Source organism: Orycteropus afer, unplaced genomic scaffold (assembly GCF_000298275.1).
Source record: "Orycteropus afer afer isolate SDZICR_OR568_19922 unplaced genomic scaffold, OryAfe1.0 scaffold00086, whole genome shotgun sequence".
Classification (NCBI taxonomy): domain Eukaryota; kingdom Metazoa; phylum Chordata; class Mammalia; order Tubulidentata; family Orycteropodidae; genus Orycteropus; species Orycteropus afer.
In genome coordinates, this window is record NW_006921673.1 from 7,175,482 (window position 1) to 7,202,213 (window position 26,732).

Genomic DNA, 26,732 nt, shown 5'->3' on the forward strand with positions numbered 1-26,732 from the left:
CATATGATTCCTCCCTTTGGTATTAAATAACAGTTTAAAAAAGCTTTTTAGAAACAAAGCAAATACATGGTAGGACTGGAAATGTCAGCCATCCCAGGTTAGGTATCCACTGAAATAAGTCTCATCCCTAGTCATAAATAAATAATCTCTTTCCTGGACTGACTTCCACGCCAGGATCAATATCTCTTAACATCTTACTTATTTTATTACTGCTTTTGGTTTTCTGGGACTGATTGAAAGTTGCTCAGAGGAAATCTTTGGTTTTGCTTAAGTGTCCGTGACATTTAATCATGACTTTCCTTGCAGTTTAATTCCAACCAGTCAATCAGTTAATCCACTTCGATTGATTCTGGGCTCTCGGTTACTGGCTTGCACTCATTGGGCATCCGCTGGTGTCGGCTCAGCTGGGTGGCCTGCGTGAAGCTCCTCTCACACCTCTCGCACCTGGTGGAGGCAAGAGAGAAAATTGAGACCAGGGAGCGGGGCCTGCAGGGTGATGGGCTTCCTCTCATCCTGCCTAATCAGAACAGACACTCCAAAGTGGCTTCAGATTTTACCGGCTCAAGAGGTTTAATTGGTGGCTCCTTCCAAGGCCTGGATGCCTGTGATGGGACAAAGCCCATCTGATGCTGAACAGAGGGATCTGTCAATAGGCAGGGGGAAGGTGATTTCTCCAGAGAGCCCTGTCCTGCTACAGCTCTGATCACTGTCAGTTCAAATAGATAAAGAACAAAAAGAGATTTTTAGGAGTAAGCCATCAAAGCAGCAGCTTGTCTGCAGTTTTCTGCTCTGTAACCCCAAAGAGAAATTGATGACAAATAGAATTTCACCTATTGCTAATTTAAAAACAGGAATTCTACTCCCCTTAGCACAGCGGCCAAAGAATGATCATCTCTGAATTTGGAAAATAGAGGAAACAGGACATTAGTTTGCAGTGACTACGGAGGGTGGATTAGGGTGGCTGCTTTTTTGTAAAGGCTAGAGCATCACAGCCCAACTATGTTGAGGGTTAAAACAATGCTGGAGTGGGAGGGAGCTCAGGAACCAGAGATCAATGGATGTTTGTGTAGGTCAAGATGTCCACCTCCGTAGAAAGTACAGTGGAAGTAATAATGTACATGTGGGCCAACATGTCTGATAAGAAGAAAACTGGTTTTACCACTTCAAAAATATCCCCTCTCCTTAACTTAAAAAAAAAAAAAAAATGTAATCTAGAGACCCTGGGCCTATATCTCATGTTCATATCTTCCATACAACACACACTTACTAGTCTGATGGCTACACAATCTACCAAAACTAATACAACCTAGTGGTGGTCTCTAGTTTTTCTGTTGCTGTTCCTGGCATTGTATATATATATGCAGAGATGAACTGTGGCAGGAAGCTCTGTGCAGACAGTGACCCCATCACCACCCTGCACGTCTGGACCCTGCACATCTGGGCTGCTTGGAGCATGTGCTTGGTCAAGCACTTTGCAGGGCACAATGGCCACCTCAGCCATCTCATAATGTCCTCCCCTCAAAGCACTGAAGGTATTCAAGAGTTGCTGACAACTGCCCCCCTTTTAATAACTTAGCTTTGCTTTTCTGGTCCCTATACTACTGGGGAAAAAGCCACAATGTGTCCTCTGCCCTACTGAAAGCCATAGATAAGGAAGTCAGAAGCCCTATTATCCAGTATGTGTCCCTCCTGTTTCTCCTCACTAACTTATAAAAGGTGCCTTACTACAGAAATAATTACTGTAAAATGTAAAACATCCATCTATCATGGGGATTTTTTTTTTTTTTTTTCATATTTTTGTATGTTAGGATGCTGGAGCTTGACTCTTACACTTGGATTTCTCAGGCTCTGTGCCCACTAAGTGTGTCTGTGTGAAGAAGTTGTGTTTCTTTGATTGTCTTTCAGGAAATATTTTTAGCAGACTGTTCCACTGTTAAAAACTGCACTGTGATCTTGACAAATGTATAATGTCAGCTTTAATGTGTCAGACCTATCAGCTCAATGAAAATAACTCAGAAGTATTGATCACCTAATGATTTTTGGTGTATTCATTAAAGTCCATGGGCAGCTCATCCTCTCTTCAGAGCTCCTGAAGTGCTGATGACATGTTAGCGAATTGCTGATTATTTATTAGAAAACTGATTAGTTGCTGGATTAGTGTGTCAAAATATACTACCTTTCACTGCTTGACAAACTTTCAAATTATTATATTCCTTTTTTTTTTTTTTAAGCTCTAGAATCAATTTCAAAGAAAGTGGAATAAACTTGAGCAATTATGAGGAATGACAATTTACCTGGGTCATAATTCTGCTCTTCTAATCCATGTATTAGAATATAAGGAGTTCATAAACTGACAGTTTAGTGCCTCATGTAAGGAAAAAACTTTATATTATATTTAAAAGTTCCGATTGGATGGAGATATTAAAATAAAAGTTGAATTTTTCACAAGCGTTTGTTTAAATGTCTCATAGATATTTATAGACATGGAAGAAATTTGTTGTAGCATTCAGAAAATTCCATAAGTCCAATTTACAGGGTGTGTTTTAAGACCGTTGCTGAAAAATCATTTTTTGCAGTCTGCTCACCTAGTGTGAGTAAAAACATACACAGATGTATAGACAATTATCTTAGTTAAGGTTCCTTTCCCAGAAATTCTGATCTTCTTGAGAAGAGTGGGCTACTACTTGAATTTCTATGTGGTTTGGAAATTATAAGATTACAAGCTGTGTACTTAAGGAAACAAAAGGAGCTAGAGATAAAAAATGCCTTTTAAAAAATGTATATATAGGAAGGGCCTCAGTTTTGTGTTCATTGCCTTCAATTTTAGAAAAAGTTCATTCACAAAATATTTTCATAATTTAATGAAAGTCATCAGAAGGACAGCCTCCACTAAACTATCTAGGTGCTAGAAGGTCAGAGCCCTGACTTCCGTTGGTTAGCATTTAATTAACACTGAATTATAAACCCAAACACGTAATTGTATATGAGCATGTCTAAGCCTGGATTCATATGGAGCAATGGAACAAGACAAGAATCCCTGGTGGCACAGTGGCTAAGCACTCAGGTGCTAACTAAAAGTTTGGCTGTTCTCAACCTATCCAATGGCTCTGAAAGAGAAAAGACCTGGTGATCTGCTCCCATAAACATTACTGCCTAAAAAAACTCTACAGGTAAGTCTACTCTGTTATATGGGTTAGGATGAGTCAAAATCAACTTGATGGCATAATCAAAATAAGGAGGGAAAAAAGATGTAGAGAATGAGCTAGGAGGAAGGAAATGGTCTTGCACATTGAGATCTTCCCTATGTGTGCTTTCTCTTAGTAGAGGTGCTGATGTCACAGCCTTGAGAAGAACATCGCCTGAACACTGAAGTGAAAAGTCTTCTAAATATTTCAGCAAAGAGAAAGTCTCCAGCTTTCTACCAGTATGAGAATCCTTACTATACTTCATTTACTTTTAGATTAGAGATCATTCATTACTTAATGTAGCAGTTGATTGGGTTGTATGTATTGGAAACTTAACAATTAGCACCTGAGACTGACAGATGAGCAAAACCAAGGAAAGTTCTGCTCCACAGAAACCTGCAATCAAACTTCCTGTGCTTCCACAAGTCACAAAATACTTCTAGAACGGAACCAAATTGCACAGAGCTTCACACATGATGTGCTCAATGCATATTTACTGATTTGTATTGATTTTGCCTAGATCTGTGCAAACATCAGTGGTCCTTCGGAATTTCCTTTGATTTTTATACTGAGCCAAACTGTCTTTACCTAAAGCAAAAGCAGAGTGATGAATATTTCCACCTATTTGGATAAGGCATTGCCTGGTAACCAGAAGATCAGTGGTTTAAACCCACCACCTGCTCTGCAGAAGGAAGATAGTGCAATCTACCTTCATAAAGATTTACAGTCTTGGAAACCCAATGGCAGTCTCTATGAGTTGAAATCAACTTGATGGCAGTGAGTTGGTTTTATTTTTGTTGTTTTTTTTCCTAGCAAAGCTGAAGAGAAGAACTCCTCCTAAGGCAAGTCCTGGTTTGCTCTTGTAGCTTCCCAGGATCAGAAGGCAGGAATCAAGCAGTTCATACGGATCCTCTCACACAGAGCAGAGAAGCCATCTGAGATCTTAAGAGATTATTTTTAATGACAGAGAAGAAAGGAGTCCTCTCTGTGAAGACTCTTTAGACTGGCAACCACCTCCCTCCCTCCCTCCAATTACCATAAAGTGCTTGGTAACTGCTGTTTAAAAAAATGATGACTTGCTTTTGCTCCTTCTCCACCATGGCATCTAGTTTTACAGCACAAACTGAAAGCCAAGATCTCAGGTATGATCCTCTGACATTCAATTTACCTACATACTCATTTATCACAGAAATTCTATGTCTACAGCCTAGGTCAGTTGCTGAGATGTCTGTGTTCTAGCTATAGCTCCAGGGATGGAGTCTTTCAGTGAGATGTCAGCCAAGCAGATTGTGAGGCAAAGCCTAGACTGAAACTCTGTTCATTTAATGCCAAGTCCTTTACATTCTTCTTCGGTTTGCAATAATCTTGCTGTTCCTTGAAAAACCACTTCTCAGGTGAAGATTTTAGAAGTTGGAAAGAGCTTTCGCCTTCCACTGAGATTTGCCCCTGAGAACTCTGAAGGTTTCCTGGACCCTGGATAGGTAGCAAAATTTGGGGAATGAGCCATCTAGGGCATCTATTTGGAAACCACCCAAGGTGTACAGTTTAGGGTTGTGCATCTTTCCAAGATTCTTTTCCTTCTTTGAAAAATTGTTTAAGCCAATGCCCATTAGTTGATGTTGTAGTAAAATGAACTGTTGTGGCGAAACCCATTTTATTGACTAATCTGCAACAAAAGTTTTTCAAATGTTTGTTTTATAAGCTTGTAAAAGGATAGCTTCATAATATTTATAAATGTCCCTAAGACAGACATCCATGAGCTACAGTTGGAAGATTCCCAAAACTCCCTTGGAACAGTTCAATCTTGAAAGACTTGGTTGTATACACTAAAGGATTTAAATTTCCATTTCCTAGAAGATATTTAAATCTTGCACTTTTAAAATAAGCATACACTTAGCTCTCCCCTAGGAATATATATTTGATAAGTAAATGAAAAAAACCTACAGCACGTCGCTATCTTGATATGAGCAGGAGCAGAAGAAATTAAAACATGCACATAGAATTGAAACCAACCCACAAGGTTGTTGCCTTCCCCCTACCCTGCCCAAGGAAATTAGGTTATGGTCACAAAAAATACTTTTGCCGAAAAGAAAAAAACCCACAATTACTAAAGCCCTTCAAATAGTAATCTGAATTAAAATCAAGTTAAAATGGCAATTGTATTGGAAACATGACAAAAACAGGATGTTAAAGAAAAAAAGTTGAGTGGAGTCAACGAGGTTACACATAAGTAACACCTTAACATTAATAGAAATCTATTTCCCATTTTTGACCCTGAAACCTCTTCAATTAATTACTAAAATCTATTTACACAGCAACAAGATAAAAATCAATCTGATTCTTGGCACTGTGTCTATCTGGCTGCCCTCTCTAATATAAATGGCTAGAAGGATTCTTAGTTCTCCTGCAAATCCACTTTTGAAAAGCTAACTTGCTCAAAGGCATGGGAAATGTGAGATTCTCGTCTTCCACATTCACCAATGTTGTTGTTTTTGTTGTTTGCCGTCAAGTCGGCCCCGACTCATAGCGACCCCTCCTTGGGTTTCCGAGGCAGTATCATTACAGAAGTAGGATTGCCCAACCTTCCTTCTGAGGAGTGGCTGGTGGATTTGAACGGCCAGCCTTCTGGTGAGCAGTCAAGTGCCTTAGGCACTATGCTACCAGAGCTCCTATAGCAGTGGTAACATCAGAATCTATGACCCCCACCTCCCACCCTCCACACCGGAAGTCAGAATGAGAGCAATGACAAAGTTCACTGAGTAAATTGTGACACAAATTTCTGAGAGAGGAAAGTCCTCAGATCATGCTAGTCCACCTGGCACCTTAGAGTGGATTAGACAAATGTCTCCCTTAGGCTATTGATAGCTTGACTACTAGCCTAGTGCAGGACTGATTTTAGACCTGACTGTGCACTCTTGGCCAGATGCCCTTATGCCATGAGCAAGATGCATCTATGTATACAGACAAATATATCATTACATTTATAATTAATTGATAACACAAATTTAACCAAGATGAAAAATAAGGACTAATGCACCAAATAAAAAACAAACCAGTTACCATCGAGTCGATTCTGAGTTATGATGACCCCATGTGTTGCAAAGCAGAACTGTACCCCATAGGACTTTCATGGCTGTGACCTTTCAGGGTTTTTTTCTGAGGCACCTCTGAGTGGGTTTAATTGCCAACCCTTTAGTTAATAGCCCTGTGCTTTATAGTCTGTGCCATCCAGGAACTCCATAAGAATGAGGATTCCAAAATCAAAGAAACCAAATTCACTGCCATCAAGTAGATTCCAACTTATAGTGACCCCCTTTGGGTTTCTGAGGTGGTAAATCCTTATGCAAGTAGATTGCCTAGTCTATCTTCCTTAGAGTGGTTGGTGGGTTTGAACCACTAACCTCCTGGTTAGCAGTCAAATGCCTTAGGCACTATGCCACCAGAGTTCCTTAAGAATGATGATTGTTGTTGTTGTTTTTATGTGCCATCGAGTCGGACCCAACTCATAGCAACCCCTCCTTGGGTTACCAAAGCAGTATCACTACAGAAGTAGATTGCCCCATCATCCTTCAGAGGAGTGGCTGGTTGTTTTGAACCACCAGCCTTCTGGCTAGCAGTCAAGTGCCTTAGAAACTATGCTACCAGAGCTCCTAAGAATGATGATTAGAGGTATCTAATTCTTGAGTAGGGGAGTGAAAATGACGGTCTTTTATGAACTCCTCCCTTGCTGGCAGACAGAGATGGTCAGGAACCAAACCAGCTGAACTCTCACTCTGGCTTACCAACATAGAGCTGAGCCCAGCCTCAGGCTGAACCCAACAGCCAAGACACACCATGTGGCATGGATTGAATTGTGTCCTCTAGAAATTTGTGTCAATTTGGCTGGGCCATGGTTATCAATGGCTTAGCAGTTGTGTAATGATGTAATGTGTGAGATATGTAATGATCCCCCATGACATGATCTGATGTGATAAGCTGATCAGGTATAAGAGAATTAAGGATGGGATGCAATACTCTTAGACCCATCACAGCCCTGATCCAATATAAGGGGTGCTTCCCTGGGATGTAGCCTATAACACCTTTTATCTTGTCGTTGTTGTTGTTGTTATGTGCTGTCGAGTCGGACCTGACTCATAGCAACCCCTCCTTGGGTTTCCAAGGCAATATCACTAAGGAAGTAGATTGCCCCATCTTCCTTCTGAGGAGAGGCCTGGTGGGTTTGAACCTCCAACCTTCTGGTTAACAATCAAGTGCCTTACCCAGTATGCTACCAGAGCTCCCACCTTTTATCTTACAAGAGGTAAAAGGAAAGAGAAGAGAGCTGGAAAAGGGTGGACCTACCACCACCAAGAAAAAGAAGCCAGGAGCAGAGTGTGTCATTTGGACCCAAGGTCGCTGCATTGGGATCCTCCTAGGACCAATAGACACAGGGAGAGAAAGCCTTCCTCTAGAGCCAGTGTCCCAAACTTGGACTTCCAGCCTCTTAAACTGCAAGAGAATAACTTAGTGTATTTCTGTTACAGCAGCCCTCCATAACTAAAACACTACACTAATAGGTCTGGAAGGGAAATCATGGGTTAACCAGACTTTGGCTGAGACTGAATATGGGGATTATTTCCTACTGCTTGAGTCATTTTCTCTCTTGTTTGATCTTGTCCTACAGAAGGTAAATAAGATTAAACACCTGTTGTTGTTGTTAAATGCTGTCACGTGGGCTTTGACTCATAGTGGCCTCATGAACAACAGAGGAAAACACTGCAGGCCCTGTGCCATGCTCACACATGTTGCTATGCTTGAGCTCACTGCTGCAGCCACTGTGTCAATCCATCTCATTGAGGGTCTTCCTCTTTTTTGCTCACCCTCTACTTTACCAAGCACGATGTCCTTCTCCAGGGACTGGTCCCTCCAATAACATGTATGGAGTATGAGAGGCGAAGTCTCACCATCCTCACTTTTAAGGCACATCTTGTCTGTATTCCTCCAAGGCAGATTTGGTCATTCTTCTAGCAGTCCATAGTACCTTCAATATTCTTTGCCAACACCACAATTCAAATGCATCAATTTTTCTCTGGTCTCACTTATTCATTGTCCAGCTCTCATACGCATATATGATTACTGAAAATATCATGGCTTGGATCAGTCACACCTTAGTGTTCAGAGTGATATCTTTGCTCTTTAACACTGGAAAGAGGCCTTTTGCAGCAGATCTGCCCAGTGCAATATGTCATCTGATTTCTTGATTGATACTTCCATGGGTATTTATTATGGATCCAAGTAAAATGAAATGTTTGACAACTTCAAACTTTTCTCCATTTATCATGATGTTGCTTATTGGTCCCATTGTGAGAATTTTTGTTTTCTTTATGTTGAGGTGTAATCCATACTGAAGGCTATATATAGTCTTTGATCTTCATCAGTAAGAACTTCAAGTCCTCTTCTCTTTCAGCAAGCAAGGTGGTGTCATCTGCGTATCACAGGTTGTTGATGAGTCTTCCTCCAGTCCTGATGGCATATTTTTCTTCATATAGTGCAGCTTCTCAGATTATTTGCTCAAGCATACACACTGAGTAAGACTGGTGAAAGTATACAACCTTGACACACACCTTTTCTCATTTTAGACCATGTAGTATTCTCTTGTTCTGTTTGAATGACAGCCTCTTGTTCTATATACAAGTTCTTCATGAGCACAATGAAGTACTCTGGAATTCCTGTTATCCATAATTTTTTATGATCCACACAGTGAAATGTCTGCAGAGTCAACAAAACACAGGTAAATATCTTTCTGGTATTCTTTGCTTTTAGCCAAGATCCATGTGATATCAATCAATGATATCCCTTGTTCCACATCCTCTTCTGAATCTGGCTTGAATTTCTGGCAGTTGCCTGTCTACACATTGCTGCAACTGTCTTTGAATTATTTTCAACATAATTTTACTTCCATGTTATATTAATGATATTGTTTGATAATTTCTGCTTTGTGTTGGATCACCTTTCTTTGGAATGGGCATAACTATGGATTTCTTTCCATCAGTTGGCCAGGTAGCTGTCTTCCAAATTTCTTGGCATGCATGAGGGAGCACTTCCAGTTTTGTATCCATCTGTTGAAACATCTCAATGGGTATTCTGTCAATTCCTGGAGCTTGTTTTTCACCAATTCTTTCAGTGCAGCTTGGACTTTTACTTCAATACCATCAGTTCTTGATCACATGCTACCTCTTGAAATGGTTGAATGTTAACCAATTTTTTTTTGGTACCGTGGCTCTGTATATTCCTTCCACAGATTGAAATTTATTTTCCTTCTAAATTACGAAAAGCTAGCATAGCGAATGAGTAAAGAGAGATGTGACAGGTTTGAACAGAAAAGACTTCATCACACAGACAGCAAAAACTCTGAGACCAGCAGCCAGTCCCACGTGCTGGCTCATATGCTGTTTGAGCTGCTGGAAGTACCTCTTTCCCTGCATATGTCTAGCAAAGCCCAACTGGTCCTTCCACACACATCTTAAATATCATCTTCCCAGACAGTATTGATTACTTCATCTTTGTACTACCCTGAAATATTATAGATTCATGCTTTATTGTTGTACTTTGCACCCTATATTGTAATACTTGCTTATTAATCAGGCTTTGTGATAAAGTTATGTGTCAACTTGGCTGGGCCTGGGTTTGAGTGACTAGGCAGCTGGATGTAGTTATTCCCCATGGTGAGACTGGTAATTAACACCATGGTAGAATTTGCTGGAGCAGCTGAGTAGCTTTAGGGATGTGGTCTGCTTCCAGTTTATGAGAAGCCACTTTGAGGAAGGTCCCAGCTTTTGGCACACTTGAATCCTACATGTAGCCGAGTCATTGTTCAGCAGCCTGCCATGTTGTCTGCCAATCTTGGGACTCTTAATGGTCTTGAATCAATGGGCTGCCTTGTGGTTTGCTAATATTGGGACTGTGCCATTTTTATTTGTCGACCTTGACCTTGTCAGCCTCACCAGCCAGCAGCTGCCTGACTGAAGAGAAAGCCTCCAGCTCCAGTGGGCTGAGAGCAAGAGGCAGAGCTGAAGCCCAAGGTTGAGGGTGCTTTCATTCAGCCCCTAGAGCCTGGCACTTTGAACTTAGACTTCTAGCCTCCAAAACTGTAAGAGAATAAATGTCTTTTTGTTCAAGCCATCCCATTTGTGGTCTTTTCTGTTAGAGCAGCACTAGAGGTAACCAAAAGAGGCTTCCTCATATACTATGAGGTCTTCAAAGGACAGGGGCTAAGTCTGATTCACCTTTGCATCCCTTGTGTTTAGCAGGGTGACTAGTACAAGAATTGATGTGCAATAAATATTTGCTGAATGAACACATGCATGAAAGAACAAACAAATGAATAAATGAATAAGTAATCTAGCATAACTAAGATTGACTTTGTTCATGACTGATATATCTAGAAATACACACTCTGTCAGGTGCCTTTGCCTTGCCAAAGCCCTTGAAATTCTATTCTCTCTTCCCACATTCCCTGAATCCTCAAGGGCTTTGATGTGCCCTATGTCTAGGTTTATTTTTCACCAACATGGTAATTCTGCAGTCTAAAGGGTACACTGAAAAGTCAAAAACTGGTTGCTATAATAGATTCAGACTTCTGTAACACATAGGAAAGAAAAGGAAATAGTTCACCACAATCTTGAAAGGTTCATGTTCCCTGGGAGATGATTATTCAAATGTACTTAAAATGTGGCCATCTTGCTGGTGACCAGGAGGCTTACTGATGGTTCTAAAAGCTCTGGTGACTCCTAGCTCAAATTCTAGAGGTACAGAACCTCAGGAACCAGAAAGAACCTTAAAATTAGTTACTCCTACCTCCTTATTTTACAGATGAGAAAACAGACTCAGAAAGATTGTTTCATGTCCAAGGTTACATAACGCAAACCAGGACCAGTGTATAGGTGTCCTGATTTCATTTTCCAAGTTTCAGTCACTAAACAAGTAGGTCCTTCTGCCGACTGGATATTAACCTTCCAAACAGCCTTCATCAGCTGACTGGGTTGGGCAGCACTGTGCCAACAACCCATCTCTCCATTCTTCCGCTGGCTCTCGGGAAAGGCTAGTAAGAGACAAGAGGAGGAAAGGGCTAACCGCTACTTACTTGAAGGGTTTTTCTCCAGTGTGAGTTCGGATGTGGTTGTTGAGGGTGGTGGCCCCAGCAAAGGCTCGACCGCAGTAGCCACACTTGAAAGGCCGGTCACTGGAGTGGGTGACCACATGGTTCCTCAGTTCTGAAGGCTGGGAAAAGGACTGGGAGCAATGACCGCATTGGTAGGGTCTGAAACAAATGAAGACACTGCCTGGTCATTATTTTCTGCATTAGTCAATGGAATTCAACACCATGAGGGAAAGGCCAAAACTTTTGGGTGACATTTTCTCAGTTTTTTAAATGGATCGTAAGGCTATAGGCATTGAGTTCCCAGTGGTTTACTTGTTGTCACAGGAACTAAATTTACAAAACTGCTGAGACTAATTTCCAAATGAAGATTCCTTCCTAGTATGAATCACATCATTTCAAGAAACTAATCTCTTGTTCTTATCTCTCCTAGGCAAATATTAGTATATTTTTGTGTTCACTGAAGTACAGTCTTGACTAAAAAGAATGTCAAAAAGAAAAATTATGTAATCATCTCTTATGCTTCCATGGCACTTTTAACTTTCAAAGTGTTTTAAAATCAAGTATCTAGTATAATCTTTGGGAGCTCTGGTAGCATAATGGCTAAGGCACTTGACTGCTAACCAGAAGGCTGGCGGTTCAAACCTACCAGCCACTCCTCTGAAGGAAGATGGGGCAATCTACTTCCGTAGTGATACTGCCTCGGAAACCCAAGGAGGGGTCGCTATGAGTCGGGTCCGACTCAACGGCACATAACAACAACAACAAGTATAATCTTTATAATCATTCTCTAGGATGGGAAAAAAAGAGTTATTATTTCTATCAGTCAGTTTAAGAAACTGAGGATAAACTGTCCACACAGGAAATAAGGTCTGGATGCAAAGGTATCTGAATCATATTCTAAATGCCAGGCAAACACACAGGCAAATAAGCAAGTAAACGTATATGACTTTTAGTAAATAATAAACTGGCTTGAGGTCTGTCAATAGCATAACCACTGATATTGCACAGACAAACACAGATACACATCCAGAGATGTCTCTTTGTAAAAGAATCCAGTCTTGAAATGTACCCATAAATCCTGACTTCTAATTCCTAGTCCCCATCCTCCAAATTTACCTATTGGGTCTTTTTCCTGAACCTCAGAGTTTCTCAGTTTGATCTGGTAGCAAGCAATGATTTATAGCAGCACAGAAATGATGGGATATCATACTGCTTGCAGAAGGATGACTCTGATGCAAAAGCAAATGGAAGGAAGTTGTGACAAACACCTGATACTTAGCAAGACTGCTAGTGAACATTCTTTACAACTCATTAGAAGTAAACCCATTTTTGGTTTTCATAAAATGGGTTAAAACTCTGTCTTCTCTACAGAAGTTCTGCTTACTTATGCAGAATCTGGTGAGTGATATAGAACCTGAGGGGTTTTCCCAATTCAAAGCTATTTCACATTCATTGCTTGACAGGGCTCTAATTTGTTTATCAAAAATTTTTGTTAATTTAGTAATCTATCATGAGGGATATTAATAGCACTCACAAAGCCCTGATTTTTGGCCCAGACATTCCTGGCTGTATTTAGAAAGCCAATGGCTAAAGCAGACTTAACCACTCTGCCTTGAACAAATGCTTAAGCTCCCAATGACCAGAAACGAAAATGAAGGGCTAGGAGACAATGGTGACCAAGCATGTACAACAATTCAATTAAGTGTAAAATAAAGTGTACCCTCTCATTTGTCAAGTGAAGTGCTTAATTGTCGCTACTTGCCTCACTGAGCACAAATACTATTATTTTACCAGGCTTCAGCACACTGAGCACTGATTGTAGAATTTTTTAGCTTGATTAATAGTCTAGGATTGGTCAATAACTCAATACTATACAATTTTAATTACTTACATTTAGAAATCTATCTAACTGCTCTCGAACAAGTTTCAAAGAAATATATAAGAGTCCTTGGTAAGGAGTTTATCAATCTTGACAAATTACACACGCATTTTATTACAATAATAAAATAATGCTTTGAGAGCCATTAAAAATATGCAGATGAAATGTCCTCCTGCCAAATCTGTTCTTTGTAATAACTATTAACCTTTTTTTTGCAGGGTTCTTCAAAAAATAATTCTCTCAGAGATGAACGTTATTAATGTTACTGAAAATTATAAACAAAATAATATATTAATATATGCTATATTTCCTGACAATTGATTTTCTAATACTGAAGGGACCATTAACATTTATTAGCCTCTGGTTATCTATTTTTAATAGCTATCACAATAAACAATAAGCCTCTAAATAAAACCAATTAATCTTTTCTTTTTTTTTTCTAACACTGCTGTCAAAAGTTGGGGTGATTTATTTCCTATAGTCAGAAGTCAATCCATCCTTTTTATGTTAATAGTCACAGTGGCAAAGATATACATACCAAAGAGCAGAAATAACCACAGAGAGGCTATGATGAATTCTTATACTATAGGAACACCAATGAAAGGTTAATAGGATTCCAAAACATCACCCTTACCAAGCACTAGCCCAAGAAGTGTTTGCTAGGAATTCAGTACCCTATGGCACAGTTTATAAAACTTTGTAGAACTCAATTTCACTGAATGGAAGAGTCTAGATCAGGGAAAACAGGAGAGGTAAGTCTGCTTCAGCACTTAACCTCTGTAGCTGTAGACCTTGGTCGAATCATTCAACTTCCCTAAACCTTCTATTTTCCCATCTATTTGGCAAGGAGGATGGAGAGAACTAGATGCTGTCTCATATCCTGTCATGTACTGTTCCTTCTTCTTGGATAATCAGTAAATGTGCATGGCCTGAGGATTTGTCCAGGACACAACCTCTCAAAAGACACCATAAACAATATAATCTCCATCTTCCATCATGTGTACTGGTCAACTCTCTGCATATGGCGCTTTCTATTAGTGTGGTGGGTGAGGCGGGGGGAGTGGATGTATACTTGTTAGAATATGGGCAATTCAAACTCAGTCGTTAAACAGTTGAGAATATGGAGCAACAAGAAAATTTAGTACCAAAATGTAGGACCAAACATTATTTTAGTTGATTTCAAAAAGCAAAGTGATATACCATCATTCTTAGGTATCTTGAAGAATAAGATTTTAGACCATATAGTCACATTCACCTTTGCAGAAGATAGTTTTATGCAGAATTAGAACCAAACTCTGTGCCCTACTTGCCACTGTAAGAACAGATTATCTCTCTCAGCCTAGAAATTTATAGGAAGTAAGCTCTCAGAAAATCCAGAAGTTGCACAATAAATAGACAAGACTCCTTTAAACCGTCTCTTCTTGCACTTTCAATTTACTGCCACTCCACCTCCCCCCCCCCACCTCCCCCAAAAAAACTGAATAGAAGGAAATGGTCAAAAAATAATTTCAACTTTGATTTTGTGTCTAGAGTTTCATTTAAGGACAAAAGAATACATTGAAGACAGAATTAAATCTTCAAGCCCAAGAGCAGGGATTTAGAAAGCATCACCACTATGGAATCCCATGGGAGCTCTGGTAGCATAGTGCCTAAGGCAACTTGACTGCTAACCAGAAGGCTGGGGGTTCAAACTTACCAGCCACTCCTCAGAAGGAAGTTTGGGCAATCTACTTCCATAGTGATACTGCCTCAGAAACCCAAGGAGGGTGTGGTAGTTCAATTTGTATGTCAACTTGGCTGGGCCTGGTTGAATGGCTTGGCAGCTGGATGTAGTATTTCCCATGATGAGACTGGTAATCAACTCCATGGTGGAATCTATTGTTAGCAGCTGAGTAGGTAGCTGCCTTAGGGAATATGGTCTGCTTCCCGTATATAAGCAGAAGCCTTGGGGAATGGTCTCTAGCTTATGGCACGCTTAGACCCAGCATGTAGCCCTGTTGTTGTTCAGCAGCCTGCCATGCTCAGCTGACTTTGGGATTTACAATGGACTTGAAATAATGACCTGCCATGCAGTTTGGTACCATCTGGACCGTGCCTTTTTACTTGTCAACCTTGGGCTTGGCAGCCTCAGCAGCCAGAAGCTGAGTGAAGAAAAGCTTCTAGCTTCAGTGGGCTGGGAGCTGGAGGCAGAGATGAAGCCCAAGGCTGAGGGACTTTCACCCAGCCCCTAAAGCCTGGCACTTTGAACTTGGACTAAAAACCTCCAAACTGTTAGAATAAACTACTGTTTGTTTAAGCCATTCCATTTACGGTATATATTCTTGTTAGAGTGGCACTAGGTAACCGGAACAGAGGGGTTGCTATGAGTCTGGTCAGACTTGACAGCACATAACAACAACAACAACATGGAAACTCAGGCATCACAACTTCTTTTGGGACAACTGGCCATAAGACTTAAGACTATAGGTATGTTTCTATTAAACCAAACCATGCTGTCGAGTCAATTCTAACTCATGGCGATCCCAGGTATGTCAGAGTAGAACTGTCCTCCACAAGGTTTACAATGGGTGTGACCCTCCAGAAACTGATTGCCAGGCCTTTCTTCTGAGATGTCTCTGGGTGAGTTTCAACCATGAACCTTTAGGTTAACAACCAAGCACTTAACCATTTGCAGGACCTAAGGAGCCTGACCTAATTCTCTACCTCTCAGTTTAAAACTGAATGGCCCTAGGCACAGAATTGGTTGTCATTATCTGGCTTTTCAATCTGATGACTACCTTCCTCATAAATTTTCTAAGGTCTAGCCAAAAATAAGTTTATTAAACTTTTGGATACAATCAATTTCAACTCCAAAGTGAACATACAGGCAGCAGACTCTGTCTCCCTTTGATGAGTCATATCAAAAGAAGTATGTGAGGACTGGCATCTTCAAGTATTGTGGTTAATTTTACTCTTTCCAGGATCTCATGTCATTGCATAATTGAATGGGCATCTCCTTTCTATAACACCTTTATTCACCCTAAGTCATCACACACATACAATTTTTTATTCTTCTCAAAGCAAACGGAATGAGCATTCCTCACAAAGGGATAACATCTTACACTCAGAAATAGCTTATGGCTTTTTTGCTATTTGAGACCTGCAGCAGTGTTATCCGATAGAACAATCTCTGCAATGGTGGAAACGTTCTGCATTTGTGTTGTCCAATACAGGAGCCAATAGCCACACATAGCTGTTGAACCCTTGATATGAAACTAGTACAAATGAGAAACTAAATACTGTTTTACTTAATTTTGAATTAATTTAAATTTAAATGGCTCATGTGTCTAGCTTCAACACAGAACTATCAAGCTTCTTGAAAAACTAAAGGTGCTCCATATTCAATAAAGAAGTAACTAAAAATCAGGTAAAGCCCGCTGGTTGGTTTAGTTAGCATGTATCAAAGCTGGTCAAATTTTAAGCTGAAAGAAAGCAGTATAATAATTTTGCATATCCCCTGGCATTATCTGTAACTGGCAACTCCTCTGACAAAGATTACTACAGTAAAATGTGCAATTCATTTGCTTTGAGTCTGTAATTGGTTTGGGGTACACATAGGAAAAGGATGAAACATTTAACAAAATTAAGTGTGGTTTGGTTTCAAATTATTAATCTTTCTTTGATTTTATTTCATGGCACGAAAGCCTCCAGGACAAAAGCTGTCAGTTGGGGCCACGTTCTCTCCTTGTTCCTCTTCAGCCAGTCCAAGTGCAAATCTCCCGAGACTTCAAAGGGAGCATTACTTAGGTCACTGCTGGCTGAGTGGAGTGGGAAATTAGCTCTATCTAAGGAGAAAAAGATTTCAGGAAAGCTACGAAAGTGTGAAGCCAAAAGGCCTGGAAAACATCGAAAGCTAAAAAGAAGATAACCTTCACACGTGGAGGGAAAAAAAGAAACAGTGGAACACAAGACCACGATACATTCCAAAGAAACTATTATGGTGATGGATTATCTCCAGGCCCCTCCTACCCAACAGCACCTTCTGGAGTCACTTTCCCTTTTGGTACCACCACATCCAATTACGAACAGTGATACTTGAAACACAAATATATACAGTTGATGGTGCCAGGGTTGCTGAAAGCAAAGTTTCCCCACGTCACAAACAATCAAAGAAGGAAAAAGGAAAAGAAAAAGGATGCAAACTAAACAAAGTAAAGATAAGCATTACAAACGCTTTCTGCAGAAAATAAAAGAGAACATATTCATCAGAAAATAATCCACTGTGATTGAAGGCTTTGCTTACCCCTTTCTGGAGCACCCCCAATGGGACTGTTGGGAGTCTCTGCAGCAAAAAAAAAAAAGAAAAGGATTTCTAACTCCTAGTTCAAGTACAAATGAGTCGAACTGCCCTGGTAGGGCACTAGGCAATATGCTTATGTAAAAACCCAAATGTTTATGAAGTCCCTGAATAAAATATTGGTTCTAGATTCCAATAGCTTGCCTTTCAATTTTTTTCAGGAAAAGAATAGTCAGCAGCCTGGGGAAAAGGAAGAAGAGATTTTTGGTTTTGTTTGTTGAATATGAACAAATTAAAATCATGAAATAACAACTGTGTGGCTCCTAGACTCTCTTGGATGTGTTTTTATCTTTAGTGATGATTCCTACCTTGCTAGATCAAATAGAATTTTTTTTCTGCATTTGATGTGAATACCACAACGCTGGAAGAAAGGGTGATTCTGAGTGCCTGAGTCTCCATGAATCTCTTCCCCTTAAATCAAGGCATAGACTTTTTGATGGACCCTCACATGAAAAAGCTCACAGATGCAGACACACAGTGTCTTTGATGAAAGTTCAAATGTCTGGGATTTCATGGCCAAACATTTAGTTCATTGTATTAAAAAAAAAAGAAAATTGGACCTAAGATTCTGGGGCCTGTTTCAAATTCAGGCCTGGTTGTAACTCTAACCTGTTTATCTTCTGACTTTGTCTTCTGTGTCTCTCTTGCCTCTGGTTCTAACAAGATTTTCCTATCAAAATAAGAGCATTTGAGTTTTCCCAAACAGATGAAAAATGGTTTCTGAATGTTAGGCTCTATGCTCTTCTACTGTTTATGGCTGAATGGGCACAAACTGCCAAAGACTAAAAGCTGGCTGACTTATGGAATCAATCACTAAAGAATACAGGCAGTCCCTGGATTAGAAACGGTTCTATTCCCAAGTCTGTGTTTAAGTCGAATTTGTAGGAGTCGGAACAGTTAGGTACAGTTTGTATCCAACATCAGTTAGTCAAATGTTTGTCTTAGTATATTTTATGCATAAAAAACATTAAAGAAACACTTCCAGATACAGTAAAAGAGGTTTACCATAATAATACAGCAATAATTATAATAATTTTTGATGCATGTCACAAAGTAGCACCTATTTGTTATTACAAACCATTGCATGTACCTCAAATTTTTAATATAATAGGCTTTATGGGAGTTAGTTCATAACTACGGGTTGTGCGTAAGTTAGATATTCGTAACCCAGGACTGCCTGTATATACATATATTCAGCAGTTCTAAGTCTCCACATGGATAATAACAGAAAAGTTTCCAAACTTACTATCATGATCAAATTGACAGTTCCATTGTACTTCTGTGCATTTCTCCTATGAGCAATCCACCCATGTAGTTAAGAACTATGAGATTATCTTTTCCTTCCAACCTTGTTGGTACAAAGATAGGCATACTAGGCTTTGGAACAAAAAGGAGCTGTTCCAGTCCCATATTCTGGAAAACAAACTTCCTCCCTAGAATGAGGCTAGTGGGTCAAATGACTGGACATTTCTTTCTATTTCCTGTTTATCTCCAGAAATCAATTCAAATGTGAGAGTATAATTCAAGCATCATCACACCATTACTAAAAAGCTTTGTACTTCATGACATTGCCTTCAGGAGACTGAGTTTTTGAAGTCATCATTCTTAATTTGAATTTTCAGGAATGATGGCAACCACCTCTTAGGACTTCACCAACAAGCACAGGGAAGGGAGAAGTACGGACCTACGGCTGGAGTAATTCAATCCAACTCTGGTTATTTACCCAGACAACAAGTGCCCATTACTCATCTAGGATGTCTTAGCACACAACACCTGGACATCTTACTCAGATAAACCCATCATGGTCTAACACATGATGGGAGTCTGATACTACTGGCATTTTTGCCAATAACTCTAAATTAGATTAAAATCAGCATTTCTTTAACAATCTCTCATAGATGTGTATTTTGTACATGTACATTTTCTAAACTACTATTTCACTGGGAAAACTTCATAGGGACTTAAACCATAACATAAACATGACTTTCTAAGTGTAACTGAATCAGACAAAATAGTCTGTTTCAATATCTTTCTATATACTCTGCCACATGTTTATTGCTTTACATGACATTCACCATGAAATTATGTCATACTCAAAGCTAAGTTTTGAGTTCCAGAATTCAGAAACTTTTAACTATGATTTTATTTTACATTGCATGTTCACTTACTACGATTGTATCTACAAGAATTTTGCACATAATAAATCCTTTCATCTGCACTTAGTTTATAAAGCATGTTTATAATAACAAAGTTTTAATGCATGTTTTATATTTTTTTAAAAAAACATTGAAATGCCCTGCAAATTTAAAGTAGATAAGCTTGCAAGGAGATAAAAATTTCAAAACACTTTCTGAATGAGGGAAATATTTTGAAAACTTTGGTATCACCTCTACAACTAATAGTACTAAGATGTGTAGCAATGGCTTGATATTTTCACCAGGAGCCTCTCTTCCTAATGAAGGTAAAAGCTTGGGAAGACACAGTTGCCTTACAGACCTAATGTAAATGTTTCAACATTATTTTCAGTAGTGCCATTAGAATGGCACAAGTAACAGCATAAAAAATAAAATAAAATAAAACAACCTAAACTCACTGCTGTCAAGTTGATTTGACCCATAGTGACCCCTCCTTGGTTTCTAAGGCTCTGGTAGCATAGTACCTAAGGCACTTGACTGCTAACCAGAAGGCTGGTCGTTCAAATCCACCAGCCACTCCTCAGAAGGAAGGTTGGGCAATCTACTTCTGTAGTGATACGGGGTAGCTATGAGTCGGGTCTGACTCGAAAGCATATAACAACAACAACATCTCCATGGAAGTAGATTGCCCAATCTTCCTTCCAAGGATTGGCTAGTGGGTTTGAACCACCAGCCTTCTGCTTAGCAGTCAAATGCCTCAGGCACTATGTCACCTATACATTTAAATCCACATATGTACTCTAAAATTAATTATTACTACTTTAGAAAATAGCCATCAGCCCCTTCTCCACTGCATTTCCTTCCTTCCTGACCTTGCTTGGCTTTCCCAGGCATATTGCTGTACCCTGAAGAGTTGGGACAGAAAAGCTGGGTATACATTATTAGGAAAGGAGAGCTGAGTACCTTGCTTAAGGTTAATCAGTGCCAAAATTAAGAAATCTTTCAGGATTTCTGCTTCTGAGTCTCCTACTCTCATTCCAAATATTATTTTCTGTTTTATATTCAAAGCTCATTTTCAATGCTATTATTAGATATTTTGGTTTTAATCAAATTTTCATAGGACATGAAGGAGATATAAAACACAAGCAATCCTTTCATAGTGAATTAATTTGATTTTTGTCTTTTGTGCTGCTAGCTATCACAACTGTCGAATAAACCAGTTTTGATTCATAAATAATTGTTCCATTATATCTACTATGCCACTCGTCAGAGTACCTGAAATTTTAATTCACTTGTTCAGCTAAATTTCATCCTCAGTTCATGGCCATAAAATTCTTTATTGACAAACTTTCAAACCAACTTTGACTCTGAGGTATCTAGTCAACATTTTTCTTCTGTGTGGATATTAGTTTATTGAATAAGTGGCATCTGTTTTCCTCCACATCACTAGCAGAGTAGGTATTTCCTTTTGACAGCTTCACAGGATTTATGGGTTTGCATGCTCTGAAGAAAAATAGTACTAAGCAAAAAATTCCAATTCATTACCTCTTAGTACTTAATTAAGTTCATAGCCACGGCACACAGGAGGTGAACCCTGAAATGACTGTGACAGCAGCTGAGCAGCCAGCTATATTATCTTTGGAAGATAGAGAGGATTCTAATTATCCTGACCTCATTTTTCCATTATGATATTCATAAATGTTCCTCCTTTTTAGCTCCCCTTTAGACTTGTACAGGACTGTCTAGAATGCAAGCGCAGTTTCCTCTCTGCAGTCACCAGCCCATCCACACAGTTCTAATCACAGTAAAGTTGAGCAGTGCCCCAACAGTACTCTCTGACCTTCCAGAACACAGAAACCTCTCGTCACAGGTTTTTCCCAGGGGTGCGTCTGGAGGAGGTGATTGGAAGCAAACACCTTGTGAGCAGTGGGAGTTGGGTTTTACCTGTCGGGGTTCTGAGTGCACACATGCATCTGTAAGAGGATCCGCTGCGTGAAAGTCTTAAAGCACTGGCCGCATTTCCAAAGATGCCAGTCACTGAACTCCGAGTGGAGCTGGCTTGTGGAAGTCGGGCTTGCAAGAACCCGCTGGTTTTTCACGTTGATTTGGTTGAATCCTGATTCGATGGGCCCAGATTTATCCAGGAGAGAGAAGTTCCTGCTGCATGGAGTCTGTGGGAAAACAATGGAGCGCTGCTGGGTGGCTGGCGAGAGTTTGCTGCTCTTGTTGAAGGGTTGCAGGGCGTCTTGTCTGCACATGGCTTCCATTACCGTTGAAGGGACATTTACTAGGAAAGCAGTAATATTTTTAGAAGATCAGTTTTACTAGCCCTTAAAATAAGAAAAATAGCATGTATTTAAAAAATTCTTATAAATCAATATTTTAAACCTTGTTTTTCTGGACTCATAATTAACATAATAACAGAGAGCTGATATTTATTATCACAAATTAATATGTCATTCAGTGTCTATCTATTTGACCTTAGGATTGATTTCACATGATCTTTGCCCTCACAGAGTTTACCTAAGACTTGAGATGTACAAGATTCCATAATGAGGCTCCACTTTGCACCTTGGGTTTGGAGGGCATTCAGATGGAAGTATAGAATGGAGGAGTAAGCAGAGAGGGTTTTGCACAGAAGGTGGCCTTAAGCAGAACAGAAAAGGTTAATTCAGGTTGGCTACATGAAGGATTTAGGTCTTCCACCAGACCTTGCCAGCACATAATAAATTGTGCACGATATTCAAGAAAAGCTGGCTGAAAATCATTAAAAAGACTAGGCGAACTAGTCTGATGAAGACTGGCAGAACCTCTGACACTATGGCCTTTAGACCCCCTTCAAGCTAGGAACTAAACTTAAGCCCCATGATTCAACTGGCAGCCAAACGATAGAGAGGCCTACAAGATGAACAGCAATATCAGAAAGGTATGCACTCATTAGAACAATCAAGCATCTGAGATCAAGAGGACAGTACTTGCCTAGGGATAGAGCTAGGAGGGCGGAGGAGATGAGAAGAAAGAATGAAGGAAAATAGGCACAGGGAGGAAGTGGGAAGTATGCTGTTATGGTGTGGGGATTGCAATAAATGCCATAAAACAGAATGTGTATGGATTGTTGAATGTAAAACCAATTTACTCTCTAAACTTTCACCCAAGTTACAATTTAAAAAAGATAGAGGAAAAGCTGGCTGCAGAGACGAAGGGAACAATATGAAAGACACCTGGAGACAGGAAAAGTCTGGCATACTGCTGGGATAATGAGGGAGACAGACTGACCTAGCAAGGGATAGGTTCTGAACACTGTGGGAATAAGGTGGGCGTGGGAGTAGACAGACCTCAGAGGGCTTAAAAAATTCAAAAATATAAATCAATAAAAGGATTTTAGTCCTCAAAAATAGATACAGACTGTTCCTGAGCAGAGGAATAGTATGAAAAACTAATCAATGTGCAGAGAGAGCTGGAATGAGGCGTGACTTGGAAGCAGAGTGCACAGTAGATAAACTAAGAGTGGGACCCTACAAGGTATGGTGCTTGCAAGTCAGGCTTAGGTTTTGAATCTTGACTTTAACTTTTATTGGCTGAATGATTACTCAAATTATTCAATCTCTGTGTATCTCAGTTTTTTCATCTGTAAAATGGGAAGAGTTGTATAATGATGATAAAAACAAAGCAGCAAGGCCTAGTGTGTGAGATGGCCTACCTTTTAATCCCAACTCAAGTATTCACTAATCTTGTATCTGTGAGAAATTATGGAGTATGTCCATACTTGGTACCACCCTTAGTGAAATGTAAAATAGCCATTCTAAGGATTAAACAAGATAATGTAGAGAATGCATTCAGCAAAGAGCCTGGCCTGTGGCTGACACTAAATAGATGCTGAGCTCTATGAGCCCTGGTTTCCTTATCTTTAAGTGCCCTGTTCTGACATTTGAATAAGGTGATAAAAGTGTACATCACAGGGCCTACATGAACAATAGCCATCATTCCTATAACAGAAGAAGAAGAGACTGGAATGGAGGGAGATGGACCTAAATGGGCTGTTGGCAGTGGAGAAACAATTTTGAAGAGAAAATAGTTGAAAAATGATTTTCTTTTTCTAAGTTGTTATTGGGTTAATGATATTTATCAAGTGTTCACATTGGTTATCTACAAGTTCAGAGATGATCAGAACCCAACATGCTTAAAAAGTATTCTTTTTTAAAGTAACTACAGAAGGAAGGTTGGGCAATCCTACTTCTGTAGTGATACTGCCTCGGAAACCCAAGGAGAGGTCGCTATGAGTCGGGTTTGACTCGACGGCACATAACAACAACAACAACTGGATCAATAAAATGTATTTATTGCTCATTCTAAGAGTCAAAGAATTTATAGGTTATAGAGTGGTCAAGAGAAGGAAATTAGAAACCAAAAATTTTCTAAACAATGATTGGCAAAAATGTTGGTGACAGCAAGCAAGAAAATGTTGCAAACTAAGGCCACTGGTCAATGGCTCCCAGCCACATGGAAGAACACACATGAACTGAGAGTTCTCATCCTGCGCTGCCACAGACCATTGTGAGGGTTTTTACAGAGCATGAAGATGCAAGTGTTCTCAACTATGAACAGGGAATGGTACTGGAACATGACTCCAGAAAGCTTTGTGCTTGAGTGGACAGGTAGACACCATGTGTGGGGATACAGGAAGGTTGAGGTGCTGCCACTACTGGTATTAGCTGGGTAATCTTAGACAAGTCATTCAGTCTTTGTGTGCCCAAGTTTTCCCATATGTAATATCGGCACAGTGGTAGTAATAATTAAAAAAATAATAGCATGGCCTAGTGGCAACAAGGCATAGTGCCACTACAGTATGTTGTTCTTCTCAGAAAGCACTGGGTATAAATAATCATATACTAGACATATTCTATAAAAAGAAGGCTGTGTCTACAGGACACTGTCAGCCTGGTCCATCCTGCCTTTGAAAATAAAAACAGAGCAAGAGAATCAGAGTCCTGAAAAGAGTTTAAAAAAACTCACTGCCATTGAGTCAATTCCAACTTATAGTGACACCCCTTTAGGTTTCTGAGGCAGTAAATCTTTACAAAAGTAGAATGCCCAGTTGTCCTTCCACAGAGTGGCTGGTGGGCATGAACCGCCAACCTTCTGGTTAGCAGTCAAATGCCTTAGGCACTACGCCATCGGAGCTCCTTAAAAAGAACTTACCCAAAAACTAAAACCAAACTCACTGTTGTCCAGTCAGATCTGACTCATAGTGACCCCTCCTTGGATTTCTGAGGCAGTATCACTATGGAAGTACATTGCCCAGTCTTCCTTCCGAGGAGTGGCTGGTGGCAGTTCTTGCTGGCATAGTGTCTAAGGTACTTGACTGCTAACCAGAAGGCTGGTGGTTCAAACCCACCAGCCACTGGTCAGAAGGAAGGTTGGGTAATCTACTTCCGTTGTGATACTGCCTCAGAAACCCAAGGAGGGGTCGCTATGAGTCAGGACTGACTTGACAGCATTGAGTTACCCTGACTGCGCATTAGGTTCACTGGGGAGATTTTTAAAAATTTAAACAGGATTTCTCAGTAAGACCTGTGCATCTGCATATTTAAAAGTTCCCCAAGTGCTTCTAATGTTAAATCAGGGTCAAGAAGTGCTGATCTAATGCAGCCTACTCTTATTACAGATGATAAAAGCTGAGGCCCGAAAAGATTCAGGAACTTGCCCAGGGTCACACACTCAGGTAAGGACAGAGCTAGGATAGACACAATAGCTTTCTGTCTTCCAGGGTAGTGTTCCCTGACCATCCTTCTCTACTGTGTCTCTGCCCATTAGCTGTATTTCAAAAAGGAGAAGGACATTTTACATATATACATATGTATATGTATATATACATATACATATTTATGAATATGTAAATATATATATCCAAGTCTCTGGGTGATTTGGGATTTTGTCAGCATGTAGTAACTTACCAAGTTGTGCTTACAACTAATTGGTTAACCACTTCATGCTCCTTCAGCAGACTTCTTGGAGTTATTTTTTTATTTTTACAATAGATCTGTTATGTTATGAAAATAAACTTTTTTCTTTCTTCTCATGATTATATTGCTAAAACACTTCACTCTTATTTTGGGGGGGGGGTTATTAAGCCTAGATATTAGTTGTAATTTGTCATTGAATGATTTATTTTTCTCAAATTTAAGAAAATAATGATGGTTAAAGCTAAGGTACAAATCCTCAGCTAGCTCTGGTAGCATACTGCCTAAGGAACTTGAATGCTAACCAGAAGGCTGGTGGTTCAAACCCACTAGCCTTGGAAGGAAGGTTGGGCAACTACTTCCATAGTGATACTGCCTCGGAAACCCAAAGAGGGGTCGTTATGAGTCAGGTCTTACTCGATGGCACATAACTACAACATATATATATATATATATATATATATATATATATATATATATACACACACACACATACACATACACATACACATACACACCAAACCCATTGCTGCTAAGTTGATTCTGACTCATAGTGACCCTACAGGACAGAGATGTGTCCCAAAGGGTTTCCAAGGCTATAAATATTTATGGAAACTGACTGACACATCTTTCTTCCATTGAGGAGATGGGGGATTTGAACTGCATACCTTTCAGTTGGCAGGTGAGACTTTAATCACTGTGCCACCAGAGCCTACATACACACACACACACACACACACATATATACACACACACACATACACATAAATAATATGGTCACATACATATAAATAATATACACACATAAATAACATATACACAAATATATATATACATAGAGTACATAGAGTACCTTGGTGGTGGGAATGGTTAACTCACTCAGCTACTAACAGAAAAGTGGAAGTTCAAGGCCACCCAGAAGTGCCTCAGAAAAAAGGCCTGGCCATCTACTTCTGAAAAGATCAGACACAGAAAGTACTATGGAGCTTAGTTCTACTTTGACACATGTGTGGTCTCCATGAGTCAGCAGATTCAACAAGTAGATGTACATATGTATACATACACATTCATATATATGTTTATTTATATATATACAT

At 39.7% G+C, this 26,732-nt stretch overlaps 1 protein-coding gene across 1 annotated transcript in view; it reads right to left on the reverse strand.

Annotated features, from left to right (window-relative positions):
* Positions 1 to 329: 329 nt before the first annotated feature.
* PRDM6 (PR/SET domain 6) overlaps positions 330 to 26,732 on the reverse strand; it is a 137,173-nt gene continuing 110,770 nt past the window's right edge. The window contains exons 5-7 of the mRNA XM_007942230.1: positions 21,620 to 21,962; positions 11,308 to 11,484; positions 330 to 444 (exon numbers count right to left, since the gene is read on the reverse strand). Of these exons, the coding sequence (XP_007940421.1) occupies positions 330 to 444; positions 11,308 to 11,484; positions 21,620 to 21,962 (635 nt within the window). The remainder of the gene's footprint in view (positions 445 to 11,307; positions 11,485 to 21,619; positions 21,963 to 26,732) is intronic.